This window comes from Vicia villosa, linkage group LG2 (assembly GCF_029867415.1).
Source record: "Vicia villosa cultivar HV-30 ecotype Madison, WI linkage group LG2, Vvil1.0, whole genome shotgun sequence".
Taxonomy (NCBI): Eukaryota; Viridiplantae; Streptophyta; class Magnoliopsida; order Fabales; family Fabaceae; genus Vicia; species Vicia villosa.
Window position 1 is genome coordinate 59253947 of NC_081181.1, and position 18177 is coordinate 59272123.

An 18177-nucleotide genomic window follows, 5' to 3' on the forward strand; every position below is an offset into this window, starting at 1 on the left:
CCCCACATGGCCCAAATGCCATAAACCATTATTTCCATTATTTTCCACAAAATTCTTAATAATTCTAATTATTAATTCAATATTCCAATTAAATTAATATTAAAATTGTACGGGCATTACAAATCTCCCCCACTAAAAGAGTTTTCGTCCTCGAAAACATACCTCAGGTAAAACGTTCTGGATAAGAATCCTTCATCTGACTCTCTAGCTCCCAAGTAACATTTCCTTCAGCAGGTCCTCCCCAAGCTACTCTGACCAAAGCTATTTCCTTACCACGCAATTGCTTCAGTCTTCGGTCCCGAACTCGATCCTCCCTAATTGTTGCGCTATTTTTTTTAATTCGCGTGTTATGTCAACCAAGGTCTTATAATAAAGGACAGAGGTAGTATAACATTAAGGATTAAATGGAGTACAATTTATATATATTATATTACTAAATTTATTTAATCAATAACTTCAACTTTTCTTCTCATAGTTCCATCATATTAACGAAACGCTTCCTATTGACTAGGGGTGGAAATAGGCTAGACTAGACTAGACTTTATAAGGCTTGAACCTGACCTACAATAAACTTACAAAAGCTGGGTCTGGCCTATGACCTACTATAGACTCTCTTTTTCATCCTGACCTGACCTTTATAAAAGTCTGCTCGGCCCAAAAAGCCTATTTAAAAGCCTCGTTTTCATTAAGGTTTTTAATTAATTAGTATTAGTTAATAGGCCTTATAAGTCGGCAAATTTATGAATATTTAGGTTGGCCTATTTAATATTTTTCTAATATATATATATATATATATATATATATATATATATATATATATATATATATATATATATATATATATATATATATATATATATATATATATATATATAACAACCTATTTAGATTATTTTTAATATATATAAAAATATAAGCCGTTCTATAAGGCTTTATAGACTTTTTTTTTAATAGCCTTAGTCTGGCCTATGTAATTAAATAGACTTTTAAAAATCTTAAGGAGAGAGAACCTGATAAGCTTTAGATTCTTGTAGACTGGTCTGACCTATTTCCATCTCTACTATTGACTAAACTAAAAATTTGTGAAAGTTCATTTTTAGCATCATATAAAAAATTATAACCTTAAAAAAATTTATATTTGATTTCTTAACAAACAATATGTACATTTTTACCATTACCAATTTCAAAATCGTCCTTTTATTAAACATAAAAAACACACTCGAGCCAAATCAAACTATTCCTAAAATTTATAATTTATCATTAAAAAAAATTAACACGTTTGAACCAAATTCCAATATATTTTTTTAATTCACCTTCATAAAAAGTAATGAAATTTTAAGGTCAAATAGTCAAATATTGGATACTTGAGTCTGAATAAGCTACAAAGCAGCGTGGAATACACAAACAAACAAAATGCCTAAGTCGCCCTCTCGGCCTCCCACCGATGCCGCCGGAGAAGAATTCGACCCGGTTGCCCATGCTCTCGCAAACACCAACCCTCTATCGTATTCATTCGTTCGCGCATTTTTCAACTACATCGCCAGAAAAGTCTCCACCCTCTCGAAATCCAAAATATCTCGCCTCACCGATGATGAGTTAGCTCGTGTCATCAAGGACGAGTACTCACGTCTCACCGAAGCCGAGAAAGTCCGTCTCATGGACGCCGAGTTTGATCGCTTAAAAGCCATCGCCAATTCCATATTTCGCCTTTTCACCGGTAACAGCTTGGAGAGCTTTTTCACTGGCTTTTTCACTAGTAAAGAAGAAGAGATAACTCCAATAACGCCCCCGTTGGATAGTCGAGCCACTAGTAAAAAAGAAGAGATAACTCCACCTTTGTATAGTGGATCCACTCACGATGATATGATCGATCCTCTCGGCATTATATTAACCTGTACTTTTTTATCTCTCCCATCTCCCTTTACTCTCTTTTTTTTATTGTTATTGCTGATATCTATCTGTTTTTTAGGTATCGCGGTTCTCATCTGGTTGATGATGATGGTTGGCGAGGTAAATTTACTTAATCAAATTAATAATTTGTAAAAATGAATAAATGAATCGGCACCGATGATAACTTAATCATGGGTGCCGATAATTTGAATCGGCACCGATAATTTGTAAAAATGAATAACTTAATCAAATTATACACTCATACCAAACGCTCATTTTCTTAGAAATGTTGATGCTACAGTGTTTGATAACTTTTTGTTAAAATATTTCATCCGGTGGTGGGATCTTGTTTCTATTTGAACTAACAGTGTTATTTTCTTTATTATCTTTGTTTTGGTCCTAGCATTATAAGGCAAGATCGTACTCTTATGAACGTGGTGTTATTTTCCCTACCAAGGCTGCCCAGGTAACAATATGGTTGATGTCTAAACGTTTCTGTTTCCATAATGTAGAACTGTCAAAATTACTGTGCTGGTCTGCGTTTGCCAGTCTTTGATGGATCGAACTGTCCGGTTTAGCCTCAAATTTTATTCTACTCATTGTGCCCGAACCTTCAACTCAAATTCCATGCATGCAACAAACTTCAAAATAAATTTATATTAAACTGTGGAAACAGCAAAAACAAAGAAACATAAGCGGAAACCAAACAGGCCCTTGTATTTAAAGCTGACTTTTAAATTACAACGCCCAACACCTTTCCTCATTCATATGATGGAGTTATTTATTTTTATTTTTTTGAAATCTTGGTATCCGGTCTTGCAACCGACTAATCTAAGAGGGACTAATCTCACTGTCCACTAGCGAGGGTCCCGTTTAAAGCCAAAACAAAGTTCTGTACGGAGTTATTATTAATGTCATCTCTTGTATTTCCCATTTGAGATAATGATCTGATGTTAATTAATAAATGTTCACAGGAGCGAATGAGACCTTTAAAGAGATCCATCTTTTTGTCTAAATATTCAAGAACGCCGGATCTGAAGGTGTTGTTCTATCTCGTACTTAGTCCTCTCTTTATTTTAATTTATCTTTCTAAGCGTAAATAGTTTGACCGTCATCATATGCTAATAGGGTTTAAGACACTATTTATCTCGATAAAATGTATACTAAATGTTATTGTTTTCAACTTTAGGGTCTTAAAAGCATTGGAGAATTCTACACGGGTTTTTGACAGGTCAGATTCAAATTCTATTGTATCAAATGGTAGGGATAAACCCGAGCAAAAGCTACCGTTATTGAGTTTTGAATTGACTTGATTTTGGTTCTTTGAGTAACGAGCTTATAGTACCAAAGCGTGGTTGAGCTGCTCTGCGGCCCATGCCATGTAATTTATTGATTTTGTTGCAACTGGAAATGCTGCTATGCGACCTATGCCATATAATGTGGTGGTTTTGTTGCAACTTACTATGTTATGTTCAAGTATAAGATCAATATTAATCCGTTCTTCTAGATTACTCACCATACTCTCTATACAACGCATTAGACCCTTTTATACTTTCAAATCAACTTTAATATTAGAAACATAATGCTACTCAGGGTTAAGGAAATAACCTGCATCATGCAAAAGCTTATGGAGCTGGTTGTCCCACCTTTATCAATGATGTTTGATAGAACACCGAAGCATATTCTAGTAGGGTGTAGAAGAAGTGAAATAAGAGTTAGTTAGAATACTTCCTGATTTTAGATAATTCATGTTATAAGAGGGAGGGAAAGGGGAGGCATTCCGAAATAGTGTTAGAGTTGGTTAGGGGAATTATCCCTGCTTAGGAGCTTTGCTCTGGAATAGAAGTTCTTGAACTCTGGTTTATCATTTAATTTTCCATTTCTACCATTGTAGAACTCCTGTGCTCATATTTTCTATTCAACAATATACAATTTCATTACCTCTATTATAGAGCTCCTGTGATCAAATAAGAGACGTCACTTAAGCAAGTTATCTCTCGTTAAGATGTCTTGGAGAAATATTCAATAGATTACAACCACTTTAGAAGGAGAGGAGAAGATGTTTGACACAAACATAAATATTATTCAAATAACATTACATTAAAAATCTATTGAGCTGTTGATGCTTCCACTCTCTAACCGTTGGCACGTACCTATGCTAGGGTAATGATAGCCTATTGGCAATTTGCTTTATAACGATGGGCCACTGACCCTTTCCTCTTCACGCTATTTCCATATTTTCTGCATTTCCTAAGTACAAAACTTATTAGACTTTCCAAGTTCATCTTCGTTTTCCATCCTTCATCATCCTAGGTGTAGGTATTACATCTTTCCCTTTCCCTTCCCTTTCTTTAGTTAATAATTTAGATGAGAGGGATATGTAGTTGAGCCCTTAGGGAGTGTATAGAGATGTGAGAGTATTGTATGAAAAACGCTAGGTGACCCAACGAGATAGTTGATTACAATTTTTTTGAAATAGAGATGTTTGGAAGTTATTAAAGTAGTTCCGATTCTAGTAGTGTTGTGACCCCTTTTCCCCATATTCATTCCTAAGACAATCAGGACCACTGATGGCGTCTAGCTCATCAGAACGCTAGGGAGTTAAAGACTACGAAAGTGTCTACACCACTTGTCAAACTTCACCAGTTATGTTTTTTGAAGTTCTTTGGCACTGAAGCGCCCCAAATATCGTCTTAGAGAGGCTGGGGTTCCAGGATTTCGTCTTCTACCTAGAAATCTACATGTTGTCGCTCTTGGAGGATCAAGACAATTGCCTCTAAAGCTTGGTTGGAGCGGCACAATTCGTCCATAGCAGGCAACATCTCTGCTAAGGTTTTTAGGTCGTCCTCGCTGGTGCTGCTAGCTGTGGTAGCGGCCTCGTCGTGTCACAGTGGGAGTAGGGAGATGACCGATTCTTCCTCCTAAATCGGACAGACGGTTTCCTTCCTTTCTGCTATCACTATGGTCCAACTGACTCTCTCGTAAGTGCCTCTTCTGCCACGTGTGGGTGAGATGGTTTAGGTGGCAATCATGGGTCCGGGTTGGGCAACCTAGCTCATAGCTGGGGGACTTGAGGTAATGCCTGCTAGGTTCTTTCCATGCCTTTGGGCCGCTTCTTTCTAGGTCCTGGGCTGCTTCTTTCCAGGCCCAATAGAGTTATCCCAGTCCAAATATCACATCCGCTGTTTTTTTGATATAGTAGAGGCATCAATGGGCTTCAAAAATACGGCTCCCCTTGAACTACTCACAAATAAATTAAGTACTGTCCTCCCCCTGTCGATCCACCCATTCGTCATTATTGTGCGACCTATTTTCTTCCATAAAGCTCTCTGAACTTCCAATGCCTCATTTGCTGTATGAACATCTTGTTTTAAATACTTGATCCTAATGTCATGGTATGATGGTGATTTCAACCCTAAGCCATGTTTTGCATCAGATTCAAGATATCTGAAACCACCAAAATTAACCTGTTGTTAAACATGACTTGTGATACATGTAAAGATATTGCAGGGGTCATCACTCCTTGCCCATTGAAAACTATGACATTGTTTTAGAAAACTCATGCAATATCTTTACGTGCATCTACTAGCCAAAAATAATTCTTAATAACAGTCTTTTTTATACCGCTTTAAATTACCTTATGATATGTTGTGCGGAGGTCTTTTGTAGCAGTTCATAGATGAAGCGCTATAAAAGAGATCATTTTTAATATTGAGTTACTATGTGCTATAAAAAAGATCACTTTTAATATTGAGTAATTAACAAAGCGTTATCGACATAATTCCATAAACACCTTATATAGACAAACTTTATCTCATTTTCACGTTTGCAAACCTCAAAAAGAAAACTTCCTTCCCCATTTACTTACTCAATAATGGTTTCTTTCAAATCTCCCAAAAAAACTTCATCAACCAAGTACTATCACAAATCAGTTGTTGAACTTTTGTTGTCCTCGAACACAGTCGTCACCATTGTAATTGTAGCAGTCATGGTTTAGCCCATTACACCGGCTCTCTCGAAGCAGTGGTGTTCTCCCCTTCCTCCCCGTCGCCCTATTCTAACTGCATTATCTCATCATCCTATTCTCGCAGTTGGCATCATAAGATCCTCCCTTAGGCACCTGTGAAGGTAATGTCAATGTGCCTTTCCTTAGATTCATTTGTTGTCAGCACTCAACTTTCATAGTAAATAACAAATCAAGCACATTTTTCATAGAACTGGGAATAGGCAGAAGTGAGGGGAGTATTGGCTTGCCCCGTACAAATGTAACGGTTGTTGTGACAATGACTTGTGTGAGAAGAGTCTCTCTCTCCTCTACATCTATGTCAATGGTTGCAGATTGGATTGTCGTTGTTTAAGCGAGAGGTGCGGTTGGTTTTGCAGGTGGAAGAATGCATTCCTGGTGACAAGATCGGTGCTGAGAACGGTGATGCTCTCATTGTTTCCATCTTAAGCAAGAAGGTAGTCACAAATGCAGATCAGTATGTTTTTTGTATCTTCAATGAGGCCATTTTTTCCCTTAAATGTGCAAGGCCACTTTAAAGGCAGAACCACTAGATAGAGAGGCATAATCTATCCAGCTTGGTCCACTAGATAGAGAGGCATGATCCATCCAGCATGAATATAGCAAGAGAAGACAAGGATTGACAATAATAGAATATAATTATTGTTGCTTTAGTTTATCTCTTCAAATTTTTTTCTCTAAAACTGTTTGGTTAGGGAGAGAAGGGAAAGCCATTCTCCAATATCAACAGCTTCCTCCACTGCAAAACTTCTAGCATAATATGTTAGAGTTGGTTTTAGCTATAGCTAAAATCAATGCTGTCCATATCTAAGGCACAAACTTTAATAGAATTCTTGCATCTTAATTTGTTTCCATTTGATCTACTATACAAATTAACCTTAACTTTATGTCATTCAACAGACTGGTGTACCGAGTAACCCTTTGAATTTTGCCAATTGCAGGAAGTAAAGCAGCATCAGAAAGGCACATCGAGCTGTTTTTCTAAGCAGTAGATCAAACGGTATTTTCTAATCTTATTTTTAATTGATTTTTTGTTGTTGTGGAGTTGAGGTGCAGATTTGAGTCCCTTTAAGGAAGAAAAGTTGTCATAGGGTAGTCTTTTAATTACTTGTTTTTCGACTCCAGAAATGATGGAAATGGCAATATTAACATGTCCCCTTTTTCTATTCATAACTTAAAACTCAATTGTGTTTAATGCTCTATTGTACCTGTAGTATGAGTCTTTTACCGCGCCATGTCTCTAAAGGAAAGCACTCTGGTAATTGATTTCAGACAATATCAATAGTCTCTGGTAATCCCTTCGTCTAACTAAAGTCAAGATTGAGTCGTTGCCACTAGTCGTAGTCATAGATGACATGTTTCACGAAGTTAGTTTTTTCTTTTTCGGTAGTCCTGTCGTCCAACTTTAGCCATTGTCGAGTCACTTGCACCGATCACACAATTAAGTTGGCTTCATCAATATCGAGTCGCCTGGACCGATCACACAATTAAGCTGGTTGCAACAAGCTTATAGCTAAGTAAACTTCAGCTTGATGAGAAGTCTTAGAATATCATAAAATAACTTATAATATCTTTTTAAATTGTATTCCTTCCTTGATTGCAGAGAAAAAGAAACAGATTAAGTAGATGACGACGTTAAGGGTGGGAAGCTGCAGCAATTTATCCATCCATGATACAAAAACATAATTCTGCTATCAATATATTCATTGGCTTATTTTATAATAGCTCTCTTTTGTACACAACTATCTAGTTTGTCTAAATTTATTTACTAAGGTAGCCCTACACAATTGTAGATTTTGTATTCATATTAAAGATGTTTATATATTGATTTATTTATTAAATTAAACTATCTTTTCCCACATGTAAACATTGTTAGGTCATTGAATTGAAATGCATGAAATGTCCATAAAAATAACAGATTTGTGCTACCCATAAACTAAGATTAGTTGGTGTTTGGCTTTGAGTAAATTATACTTATCAGTTTCATAATAACTGTTATTTTAGAGGAAAAAAATTGTTTCTAAATAAATATTAAAAATAATTGATATTTTTTTCAATTATGTCATTTAATTATTACACTCTGCACTATTTTCAACGTGTTAATAAAATTAATTTAATAAAAATGTAATGTCTTATCTTATGACAATATTATTGTATTTTTTAATCTAAATGCAAAATTTTTAAACTAACCCTCGTCTTGAAATGAAAGGAGTAATAATTAGTGAGTGGGTTTTACAACATAACTTGCCATTGAATTTAACGATTTTATTTTTTGAGGGATAATTTAACAATTATGTAGTTTTTATGAAAAAATAGAAAATTTATTAAATATTTTATCAATGTTTTAGTTAGTTAATTTAGTATGATGTACTAATATGAAAATATAAACACAATTAATTTTTTAGTTTTCTTTTTTATTTAAACTCTTATTCTTTTATAGATACTTCATTCGGTCTCGAATATAAGCAGCAATTCTTTTTATTTGATCTTAGATATAAGCAAAAGTCACGTATAATTAGAGCTTTGTTAATTTGACACTATATTTGAGTACACCGTATAAAGCAAAATTTTCTTACACACAAACAAATGCAAAGTAAATTATTAAAAAAATGAAATTTGTATATATTAAGTAGAATTTTACAAATAAAAGTAAAAAGAGTGTAACACTTAAATGTATTTAAACATTTTTTTTGAAAGATGATTTTTTTTATAATTTTTTTTATATACGAGACCGGATGGAGTGTTTTTTTTCACGATGATACTATTTAACACACTTAAAAAAATGGTAAAAGGCGAATATTTTTTAAGTTTCAATAAATTAATCAATAATATATTAATAATTAATGCTGCTTCCGTCTCATAAAAAAATAAAAACGGTTTCATTTGTACTTTTTCAAATTTTCTTTTGTTTCAAAATCAATGTATCTATAATATTAATACATCGTATTAAATTACAACACCCACGTGTTTTAGAGAGAGAGACTTTCCCTTCTCTCTAGATAACTCAACGTGTCTTCCCCTCTCTCCACCTCTAGGATTTTGAGTAGCGGCGCCCCCTCCAGTTCTTTTCCTGGTTTCTTTGATCTGTTTTGCTCTCTTCTCTAGTAGAAGCTTGTGTTTCTGGTTTTCTCTTGGTTCATAGGGTTTCTTAGTGGATCCTTTGGCTACCTCGTGGGTTTTGTCGGTCGCAGTATGGAAAAATGGAAAAAGGAGTTACGGTCGAAGGAGAAGAAATTTGCGGGGAAGAAACTTTTCAAAGGACCCTAGCGGGTAGGCTATGGACTGATATCAGCTTTAATGCGAGAGCTTTTTTGAGTACGATGATGGGAGCTTGGAAGCTGAGAAACCCGGTGGAAACCCTTGAACTCAGTAAGAACCTCTTTCTCTTTCGGTTCTCAACCAAACGAGATCTGGAGACTGTGTTGAGGAACAACCCTTGGAGTTTCGATAGGAACATTCTTGTTCTCGCTAGAGTGTCCGGTGAGGAGCAACCATCTGAACTGAACATGCACTTTGGGGTCTTCTGGGTGAGAGTGTATGAATTGCCCTTAATGCTCAGGTCAAAAGCTATGGCGAGGAAGTTGGGGGGGATTTTGGGAAAGTTCGAAGAGATGGACATGAAGGAGGCGAATAAGAACGAGAGATTTCTAAGGATTAAAGTCACGACGGATCTCAAGCTGCCTTTAAAGAGGGGGGACGGTAGTCAGATTTAAAGACAAGAATCTACGTGTCCACTTCAAGTATGAGATGCTTCCCACCTTCTGCTTTGTTTGTGGGTGCCTTGGTTATCAATTAAAGGACTGCGAGGCTGCCGGTGATCTTAATGATGAGGGTTATGACGACATTGAAGAGACGGATCTTTTGTATGGCCAATGGCTACGGGCTTCACCTTTGCCCAGGGTGTAGGAGGATACCACAAAGAAGAAAGATTCAACCTCCGGGTCGTGTAGCAGAAGTCTATTCAATCTCTCATCTGGACAAAGTAAGTGTGGAACAAAAGGTAAGGAGAAGGAAGGAGAAGGAGAAGTGGAATAACTGAAAGATGCTAGTGAAGGCATAAAACAGAGCATGTCTAAGGATGCGGCTGACCCTACTACTACTGTGCCAGAAAGTTTGCTGGAAATAGAAGCCGTTGCGGAGTCCTTTGGAGCGGTGGATATTTCTAATGTGGGGACGGGCAAGTCTGCTTTGGACAAGGGCTCAGGAACAAAAAAGAAAAAGTGGACTAGAAGACTTTCTTCAAGGAAAAAGGAGGCAATCTCTAAAGAGAAATTAGAAGTGGAGATTGGGAAGAGGCAACTGGTGGACGCTATGATCACAGAGGGCGAAGTTGAGGAATGTGGCAGTGGAGAGAAGAAGAGGAAGGGGCAAAGTGCTATGGAGGTTTCGTTACAAAACTTACCAGAGGTGGTGTTGGATGGCCAACACCGCCTAGGACAATGAAAATTGTTAGCTGGAACTGCAGGGGGTTAGGGAATCCCCGTACAGTTCGAGCCTTGTCAAGGCTCACCCGTCTTGAAAATCCAGATTTGGTGTTTGTTTTGGAGACACGTCTCAAGGAAGAAGAAACTCATGCTATAAGAATAAAGGCATGTTTTGAGAATTATTTTGTGGTGGACTGTAAGGGTTCGGGGAAGGAGAGGGCTGGAGGGTTGATTTTGTTGTGGAAAGAGAGGATCCAGCTTAGCATATCATCTACTTCTCTAAACCATATTGCGGGCTACTGGCTAGATGAGGAAGATGGTAAAGTTTGGAAGTTTTACAGTATATACGGGCATCTTGAGGAGCAGAACAAGCGGAAGACGTGACAACTGATTCAAGGTCTGCTCAGGGAGGAAGGAGATAATGCGATAGTGTTTGGGGACCTCAATGATATTCTTTGGGAGCAAGAGAAAAAGGGAGGAAGTAGCAGAAGTTCTAGTCAGCTTATGTGGGGAAGGAATGTAGTTAACTTGTGCGGGCTTTTGGACTTGGGCTTCGTTGGTTACCCGTTTACCTGGACCAACGTAAGACAAGGAGAGGATAATATTCAATGTCGCCTTGATAGGGCCTTGGCTTCAAACAGTTTTATAAATAGATATTCTCCTATTAAAGTTCATCATCTTTCCAGGTTCAATTTGGATCATGCTACCATTAGCATTTCTCTTGAAGTTGAGACGTGTAATCAGAAATTGAGAGGAAAGAGGCCTCACCTTTTTCGCTTCGAGGAAGCTTGGAGTAAGGACCCTAGGTGTGAGAAGTTTGTGCAGCAACTCTGGAATGACCCCAGTTTCAGAAGCCGTAATAAATTTGAAGGGATGCATCGCCTGGATGACTATTTTAAGGAGTACAGAATTGGTGAAATTTCAAAAGAGCTTAGAAGAATTGAGGAGCATCTTGGGAAGGAGGTTTGTTGGGCCTAAAGGAGACAGGATATCAATTATAATAGAGCCTTGGAGCGTCAAAGAGATAAGTTACTTCGCACGGAGGAGATTATGTGGAGGCAACAGAGCAGGGCTTTATGGCTCAAGCATGGAGATAGAAATTAAAATATTTTCCACGGGAAAGCCAGTCAAAGGAGGAAGACAAATACCATCAAAAAGATTAAAGATAAGAATGGGCACTGGCGGAGAGGACATGAGCATTGTGAGAGAATCTTGATCACGTACTTTTCTGATCTTTTCTCTTCTTCTTTCCCTACCAATATTGCTGACGTTTGTAAAGTTGTGGAGGGAAGATTATCCATGGAGAATATCAAAGTTTGTGAGGCTGTTTATACGGAGGAAGAAGTGAAAATAGCCCTGTTCCAAATGAGCCCGTTAAAGGCCCCAGGACCGGATGGATTGTCGGCTCTCTTCTTTCAAAAGTATTAGCATATTGTTGGGCATGAGGTTTGTAAACTTGTCTTGGATATCCTCAACAACCAGAAGCACCCGAGGATCATCAAAAACACTCATATAGTTCTTATTCCGAAGTGTAAAAATCTCGTTAAACCTCAAGATTTCCGGCCTGTTAGTTTATGTAACATCGTCATGAATCTTGTTACTAAGGTTATAACTAATAGGTTGAAGGAATTCCTATCAGAAATTATAGACGAAGAACAGAGTGCGTTTGTTAAGGATAGGCTGATCATGGTCAATGCGCTGATAGCTATGGAATGTTTCCATTGGCTAAAGAAGAAGGTGAAAGGGAAGAAAGGCGTCATGGCCCTAAAACTTGACATGTCTAAGGCGTACGATAGACTTGAATGGAGTTTTATTGTCGAGGTTTTAGCTGCTATGGGGTTTCCTCCGGCGATGGTGACTCTGATTGAAAGATGTATCAATTCGGTCTCCTACAAAGTCCTTGTGAATGGTGTTCCTAGAAAGAGCTTCACTCAGGAGAGGGGTCTTCGTCAAGGAGATCCCCTCTCTCCCTATCTTTTTATATTGCGTGCTAATGTCTTTTCAGGATTATTGAAGAAAGCGGCGCGGCGCAGGAGAAGGAGATTCATGGGGTGACGATTTCTAGAAACTCCCCGAAGATCACTCATTTATTCTTTGCGGATGATGGTCTGCTGTTTGCGCGAGCTAATATGGAAGAAGCAAAGCGGATCAAAGACATCCTGAGAATCTACGAAGAAGCATCGGGCCAAGTTGTTAATTTTGAAAAATATTTGGGGCTGCCTATTATGTTTGGCCGGTCGAAGAAAGTCATTTTTGCAATGGTGGTGGAGAGGGTGTGGAAAAAGATCAAAGGGTGGAAGGAGAAATTCCTTTCTTCTGCTGGTAAAGAAGTTATTATCAAGGTCGTTGCTCAAGAGATTCCTACGTACGTGATGAGTTGTTACAAGCTTCAGGATTCGGTTTGCCATGAGATTGAGGGCATGATTGCTAGGAGAGAGGAAGATGCATTGGCTAAGTTGGAACAAGTTGGCGAAGGCTAAGGCTGAAGGGGGCTTGGGTTTTAGGGGTATTTGTGATTTCAACTCGAGCCTACTTGGAAAACACTATTGGAGGCTACTGAATCAGAAGAATTCCCTGGTGGGGAAGGTGCTTAAGGGAAGATACTTTCCTAAGTGCTCCATTGATAGCTGTGGCATAGGCTACAATCCAAGTTATGCTTGGCGTAGTATCATAGGTGCTACAGAGGTGGTCTAACGGGGTGCGTGCTGAAGAATTGGAAACGGGGAGAAGGTGAATATTTTAAAGTATAGGTGGATTCCTAAGAATACAGGTTTCAAAGTTCAACCAGGAGGGATTAATGTGGCTGACTCCGCTAGAGTGTGCGACATCATTGACAGGGACAATAGGTGTTGGAAGATTGATGACATTCAAGGTATGTTCAATTCTGATGATGCATTGAAGATCGTGAGTATTCCTCTATCTGTGCATCCCGATGAGGACAAGATGGTCTGGCAGTTTGAAAAGAGTGGTGAGTTTTTTGTTAAGACAGCTTACCATGCTTCACGTGCTCACAAAGACTCTCTTCTTCCTGGGCCTTCCTCACCAGCTAACCAGAAGCTTTGGCCTCTCACATGGAAGGCTCCTATCACTGCCCGTCAGCGAAATTTCATCTGGCGCGTTGCTAAGAACATTCTACCTTCAAGAGGTAACCTCCTTAAAAAAGGTATGCATATTAAATCTCAATGTCCCTTTTGTTCTGCTGGTATCGAAACTGTGCAACATCTTTTTATGGAGTGTGTGTTTGCCAAACAAGTGCTTTTTGCTTCTGCTATAAGCTATAGTATTCCAACAATTGTGAGTGTTATCGACTGGATACAGTCTGTGTTGGAGTGTGGGGATACTGACAGTGTTCAGATAATCTGTGCGTGCCTTTACAAGCTATGGGCTGCTAGGAACTTGACTGTTTTTCATGGCAAATCATGATGTCCTATTGATGTGGCGGTTGAAGCACTCGAGAGTGTGCAAGAATTCAACAGGACATGCCCCGGTAGCAGTAAAAAGAGGTCTATTCCTATCCAGCATCACAATTCTTCTTGGCCTATGGATGTACACCTTGTTCAAATAGATGCTGGCTTCAATAGAGAGGGGAAGGCTGTGTTCGGTTGTGTGTTCAAGAACCATGATAAAGATGTGATCCTGGCTGCTAGCAAAGTGGAGATTGTTGAGGTGGAGTCAAGCTTGGATGAACTGCTTGCGCTAAGATGGTGCATCAAAATAGCCTTGAACCTGAATCTGAAGAAGGTTGTCTTTAAAGCTGATGCCTTATCTGTTGTTGATTGCATTAATGGTATTGACTGTAACGCTTTTCTTGAGCCTATTGCGGAGGACTGTAGGGTGTTCTTAAGTAGTTTTTCTTTTAGCTCTGTTATGTTTGTTCCTAGAGAGGCTAACTCTGATGCTCATAATATGGTTCTATTAGGCAAATTGTATGGCTCCAAGACCTGGTTAGACAGTGTCCCGGTTGCAAACTCTGTTTCTCTGGCTTTTTCTGGCCCTCAGGTTGAATGAATTAATCTATTTCCATGTCAAAAAAAAATATAATATTAATACATCGTTAATTTTTTCTCTATTAAATTATCCCACTAACCATAAATATATGAACATTTTAATAAATTGTGTTTATTTTATTATTTAAATTAATATATTCAATTATTTTTTTTAAATAGTTGCGCATATCAAACCCTTATTATGTGACTGATGTAGTATTTAATTGTATTGTTACGAAAGTTATTTTTTCCGAAATAATTTATTATAAAATTAATTGTAAAACACATTGGGGCTGAATGATAAATAAAATCAAAATAAAAAAATATATATAAAAAGATATTAGTTTTTGATATTGACAAATATGACATACAAATTGATTGTTGGTAAGAGATAAAAGTATGTCATACCGTTTGTCATGGACTTATGGTCCGCCCTACTTAGACCACCTCCAACGGTCCGCTCTTCGCTTGATTTTCCAACTAGCAATACACTTTTTAATTTTCAAAGAGCTCCAGTTGGTTAGGTTAAGAAAGAGATGCAACGTTCTTACTTTTTTTTATATTATTAAATTCAAACTAGCCGTTGAACGGCTATTTTTTTTTTCAACTTAATTTTTCAATTATAAATATAGTGTTTTAGGAAAAAAATTACACCAACACCAATTTTCTTTCACTTTCATTTTCTCTTAAATTTCAAGTTTCTCTCTCAAAGTTTCATCCAAATTTTCATCTTTTTATTTCAACTTAAAATTGTTTAGGTCTAACGGATCCTAATCATTTTCATTATCAACAAACTATGCTTAATTACATGCAAAATTATCAAAATCCTAATTCTCAAATTCCATCGGTGTCAACAAACTCCGCCATATTTTTTCCGTCACCAAACAATCCAAATATGTTTCCTAGCCCTCAAATGAATTATAATAGTATGGAATTTTTTCGTCATGAACCGATGTCCGGTTCTCAACTTCCACCGTTTTCTACTCAAGTTGGTGGTGAGACAGAAAAGTGTTGTTGTTAAAAAAAATCTCGAGAGAAATTTACAAGGGATGAGGATATACTTCTTATCCAATCATGGCCCAATATTTCAAAGGATCAAATTGTGGGAGTTGACCAAAAGGCTGAGAGTTTTTGGGTAAGAGTCGCTGCCAATTATAACCAGTATCATGGACAATCGCGGGAAAAGTCAGAGGGACAATTAAAATGTCGATGGCATCGAATAAATGGATTGGTTACAAAATTTGTTGGGTGTTACAAACAAGTTGTTAATGGAATGAAAAGTGGGACATCGGAGAACGATATCATGGCCGCTGCACATGCTTTTTTTGCTCAAGATCAAGGTACAACATTCAATCTGGAGTACGCATGGCGACTGTTAAAAGATGAACCTAAATGGATGCAAGAATCAATTGGAAGTTCTTCAAAAATAACAAAGACTTCTGCTAGTGGGGCATCATCGGAGAACCCAATTACACCTTCAAGTTATGAGTTTAACTCTTCATCACCAATGGAGCGTCCAATGGGACAAAAAGCAACAAAAAGGAAGGGTAAGGCAAATGAAATTCCAACTGCTAAGCAAGATGAAAGGAATAAAATAACAACGACAATGGAAAGACTAGCGCAATGTAAGGAGGACGAGATAGAAGTCAAGGTAATTCAAATCATGATGAAAGACACTTCTACTATAAGCGATAGTCAATGAGATATTCATGAAAAACATTGTAATAAATATGAAATGTAGTTAATATCACTTATGTAAAATGGCCATTAGTACCACTTTAATTTATCAACACCTATGTAAAATGGTCATTAGTACCACTTTAATTTATCAACATCTATTAAAAATGGTCATTAATACCACTTTAATTTATCATCATCTATGTAATATCAACAGCTTCCTCCACTGCAAAACTTCTAGCATAATATGTTAGAGTTGGTTTTAGCTATAGCTAAAATCAATGCTGTCCATATCTAAGGCGCAAACTTTAATAGAATTCTTGCATCTTAATTTGTTTCTATTTGATCTACTATGCAAATTAACCTCAACTTTATGTCATTCAACAGACTGGTGTACAGAGTAACCCTTTGAATTTTGCCAATTGCAGGAAGTAAAGCAGCATCAGAAAGGCACATCTAGAGCTGTTTTTCTAAGCCTTATATCCAACGGTATTTTCTAATCTTGTTTTTATTGATTTTTTGTTGTTGGAGTTGAAGTGCATATTTGAATCCCTTTAAGGAAGAAAGTTGTCATAGGGTAGTGTTTTAATTACTTGTTTTTCGACTCCAGAAATGATGGAAATGGCAATATAAACATGTCCCCTTTTTCTATTCATAACTTAAAACTCAATTGTGTTTAATGCTCTATTGTAACTGTAGTATGAGTCTTTTACCGCGCCATGTCTCTAAAGGAAAGCACTCTGGTAATTGATTTCAGACAATATCAATAGTCTCTGGTAATCCCTTCGTCTAACTAAAGTCAAGATTGAGTCGCTGCCACTAGTCGTAGTCATAGATGACATGTTTCACGAAGTTAGTTTTTTCTTTTTTGGTAGTCCTGTCGTCCAACTTTAGTCAATGTCGAGTCACTTGCACCGATCACACAATTAAGTTGGCTTTATCAATATCAAGTCGCCTGGACCGATCACACAATTAAGCTGGTTGTAACAAGCTTATAGCTAAGTAAACTTCAGCTTGATGAGAAGTCTTAGAATATCATAAAATATCATCTTATAATATCTTTTTAAAGTGTATTCCTTCCTTGATTGCAGAGAAAAAGAAACAGATTAAGTAGATGATGACTTTAAGGGAGGGAAGGTGCAGCAATTTTTTCATCCATGATACAAAAACATAATTCTGCTATTGATGTATTCAATGGCTTATTTTGTAACAGCTCCCTTTTGTACAACTAAAAAAGATGGTAAAAGGCGAATATTTCTTCGATCAAAAGTTTGAATAAATTAACCAATAATGTATTAGTAATTAATGTTGCTTCCGTCTCATAAAAAAATAAAAACGATTTCATTTGTACTTTTTCAGTTTTTTTCTGTTTTATAATAAATGTATCTTTATATGTTAATTTTTACTCTATTCAACTATTCCACTAACTATAATTATATCTAATTATATAAACATTTTAATAAATTGGGTTCATTTTATTATTTAAATTAATATATTTAATGTTTTTATTTTAATAAATTGTGTTCATTTTATTATTTAAATTAATATATTCAATGTTTTTATTTTAATAAATTGTGTTCATTTTATTATTTAAATTAATATATTTAATTTTTTTATTAAAGAATGGCGCATACAAAACACTTATTCTGTGATGGATGGAGTATTTAATTGTATTGTTACAGAAGTTATTTTTTTCCAAAATTATTTATTGTAAAATTAATTATAAAACACATTGGGCTGAATGATAAATGAAATAAAAATCAAAATAAATGGGCCTTAACATGTTATTATGACCTAAGAAAAAATATTGAACGGGAGTAACAACTAAGCAGAGCGGCGATAAACCCTAGCAGAGCGGCGATAATGATGGGAAAGGCACGTGGCCGGCCACCAAAGAAACCGACGGCAACGATGCCTCCGGCGAGTGTGAGGGTGTTCTCTACTCAACCAAATCTCTCAGTCAGTGGAGTATGAATGGCGCCCACCGTTTTGTAAGCAATGCAATAAGGTTGGACATGTATGTGATACAAAACCAAAACAGGAGAAGAAGCAATGGGTGGTGAAGACTACTTCCAATCCTGCAGAACTTGAAGAAGCAAAAAAGAAAGATGAAACAGTGCATATTGCAGGGGAAATTCCGACTCAGGTACCTCCTAACCTGGTAGATGAACATGTC

At 36.9% G+C, this 18177-nt stretch overlaps 2 protein-coding genes across 5 annotated transcripts; both read left to right on the top strand.

Moving 5' to 3' along the window:
• Positions 1-1346: 1346 nt before the first annotated feature.
• LOC131650835 (uncharacterized) lies at positions 1347-16490 on the top strand. 4 transcript variants are annotated; one of them, XR_009298328.1, is made up of 7 exons: positions 1347-1894; positions 1970-2010; positions 2294-2356; positions 2865-2930; positions 3080-3121; positions 6274-6351; positions 16430-16490. XR_009298328.1 is itself a non-coding variant. In XM_058920547.1 (6 exons), the coding sequence occupies exons 1-5, from the start codon at positions 1414-1416 to the stop codon at positions 3116-3118; spliced, it is 690 nt and encodes a 229-aa protein (XP_058776530.1). In that variant the 5' UTR covers positions 1347-1413; the 3' UTR covers positions 3119-3121; positions 16430-16490. The 4 variants fall into 4 exon arrangements, 2 of the variants coding, with proteins under 2 accessions (XP_058776530.1, XP_058776529.1); XR_009298327.1 differs by lacking the exon at positions 16430-16490 and adding an exon at positions 6856-6914; XM_058920547.1 differs by lacking the exon at positions 6274-6351.
• On the top strand, positions 15628-17115 carry LOC131649128 (uncharacterized). The gene is made up of 3 exons (XM_058918871.1): positions 15628-15975; positions 16430-16490; positions 17093-17115. Exons 1-3 carry the CDS (start codon positions 15628-15630, stop codon positions 17113-17115), a joined length of 432 nt encoding a protein of 143 aa, XP_058774854.1.
• Positions 17116-18177: the final 1062 nt, after the last annotated feature.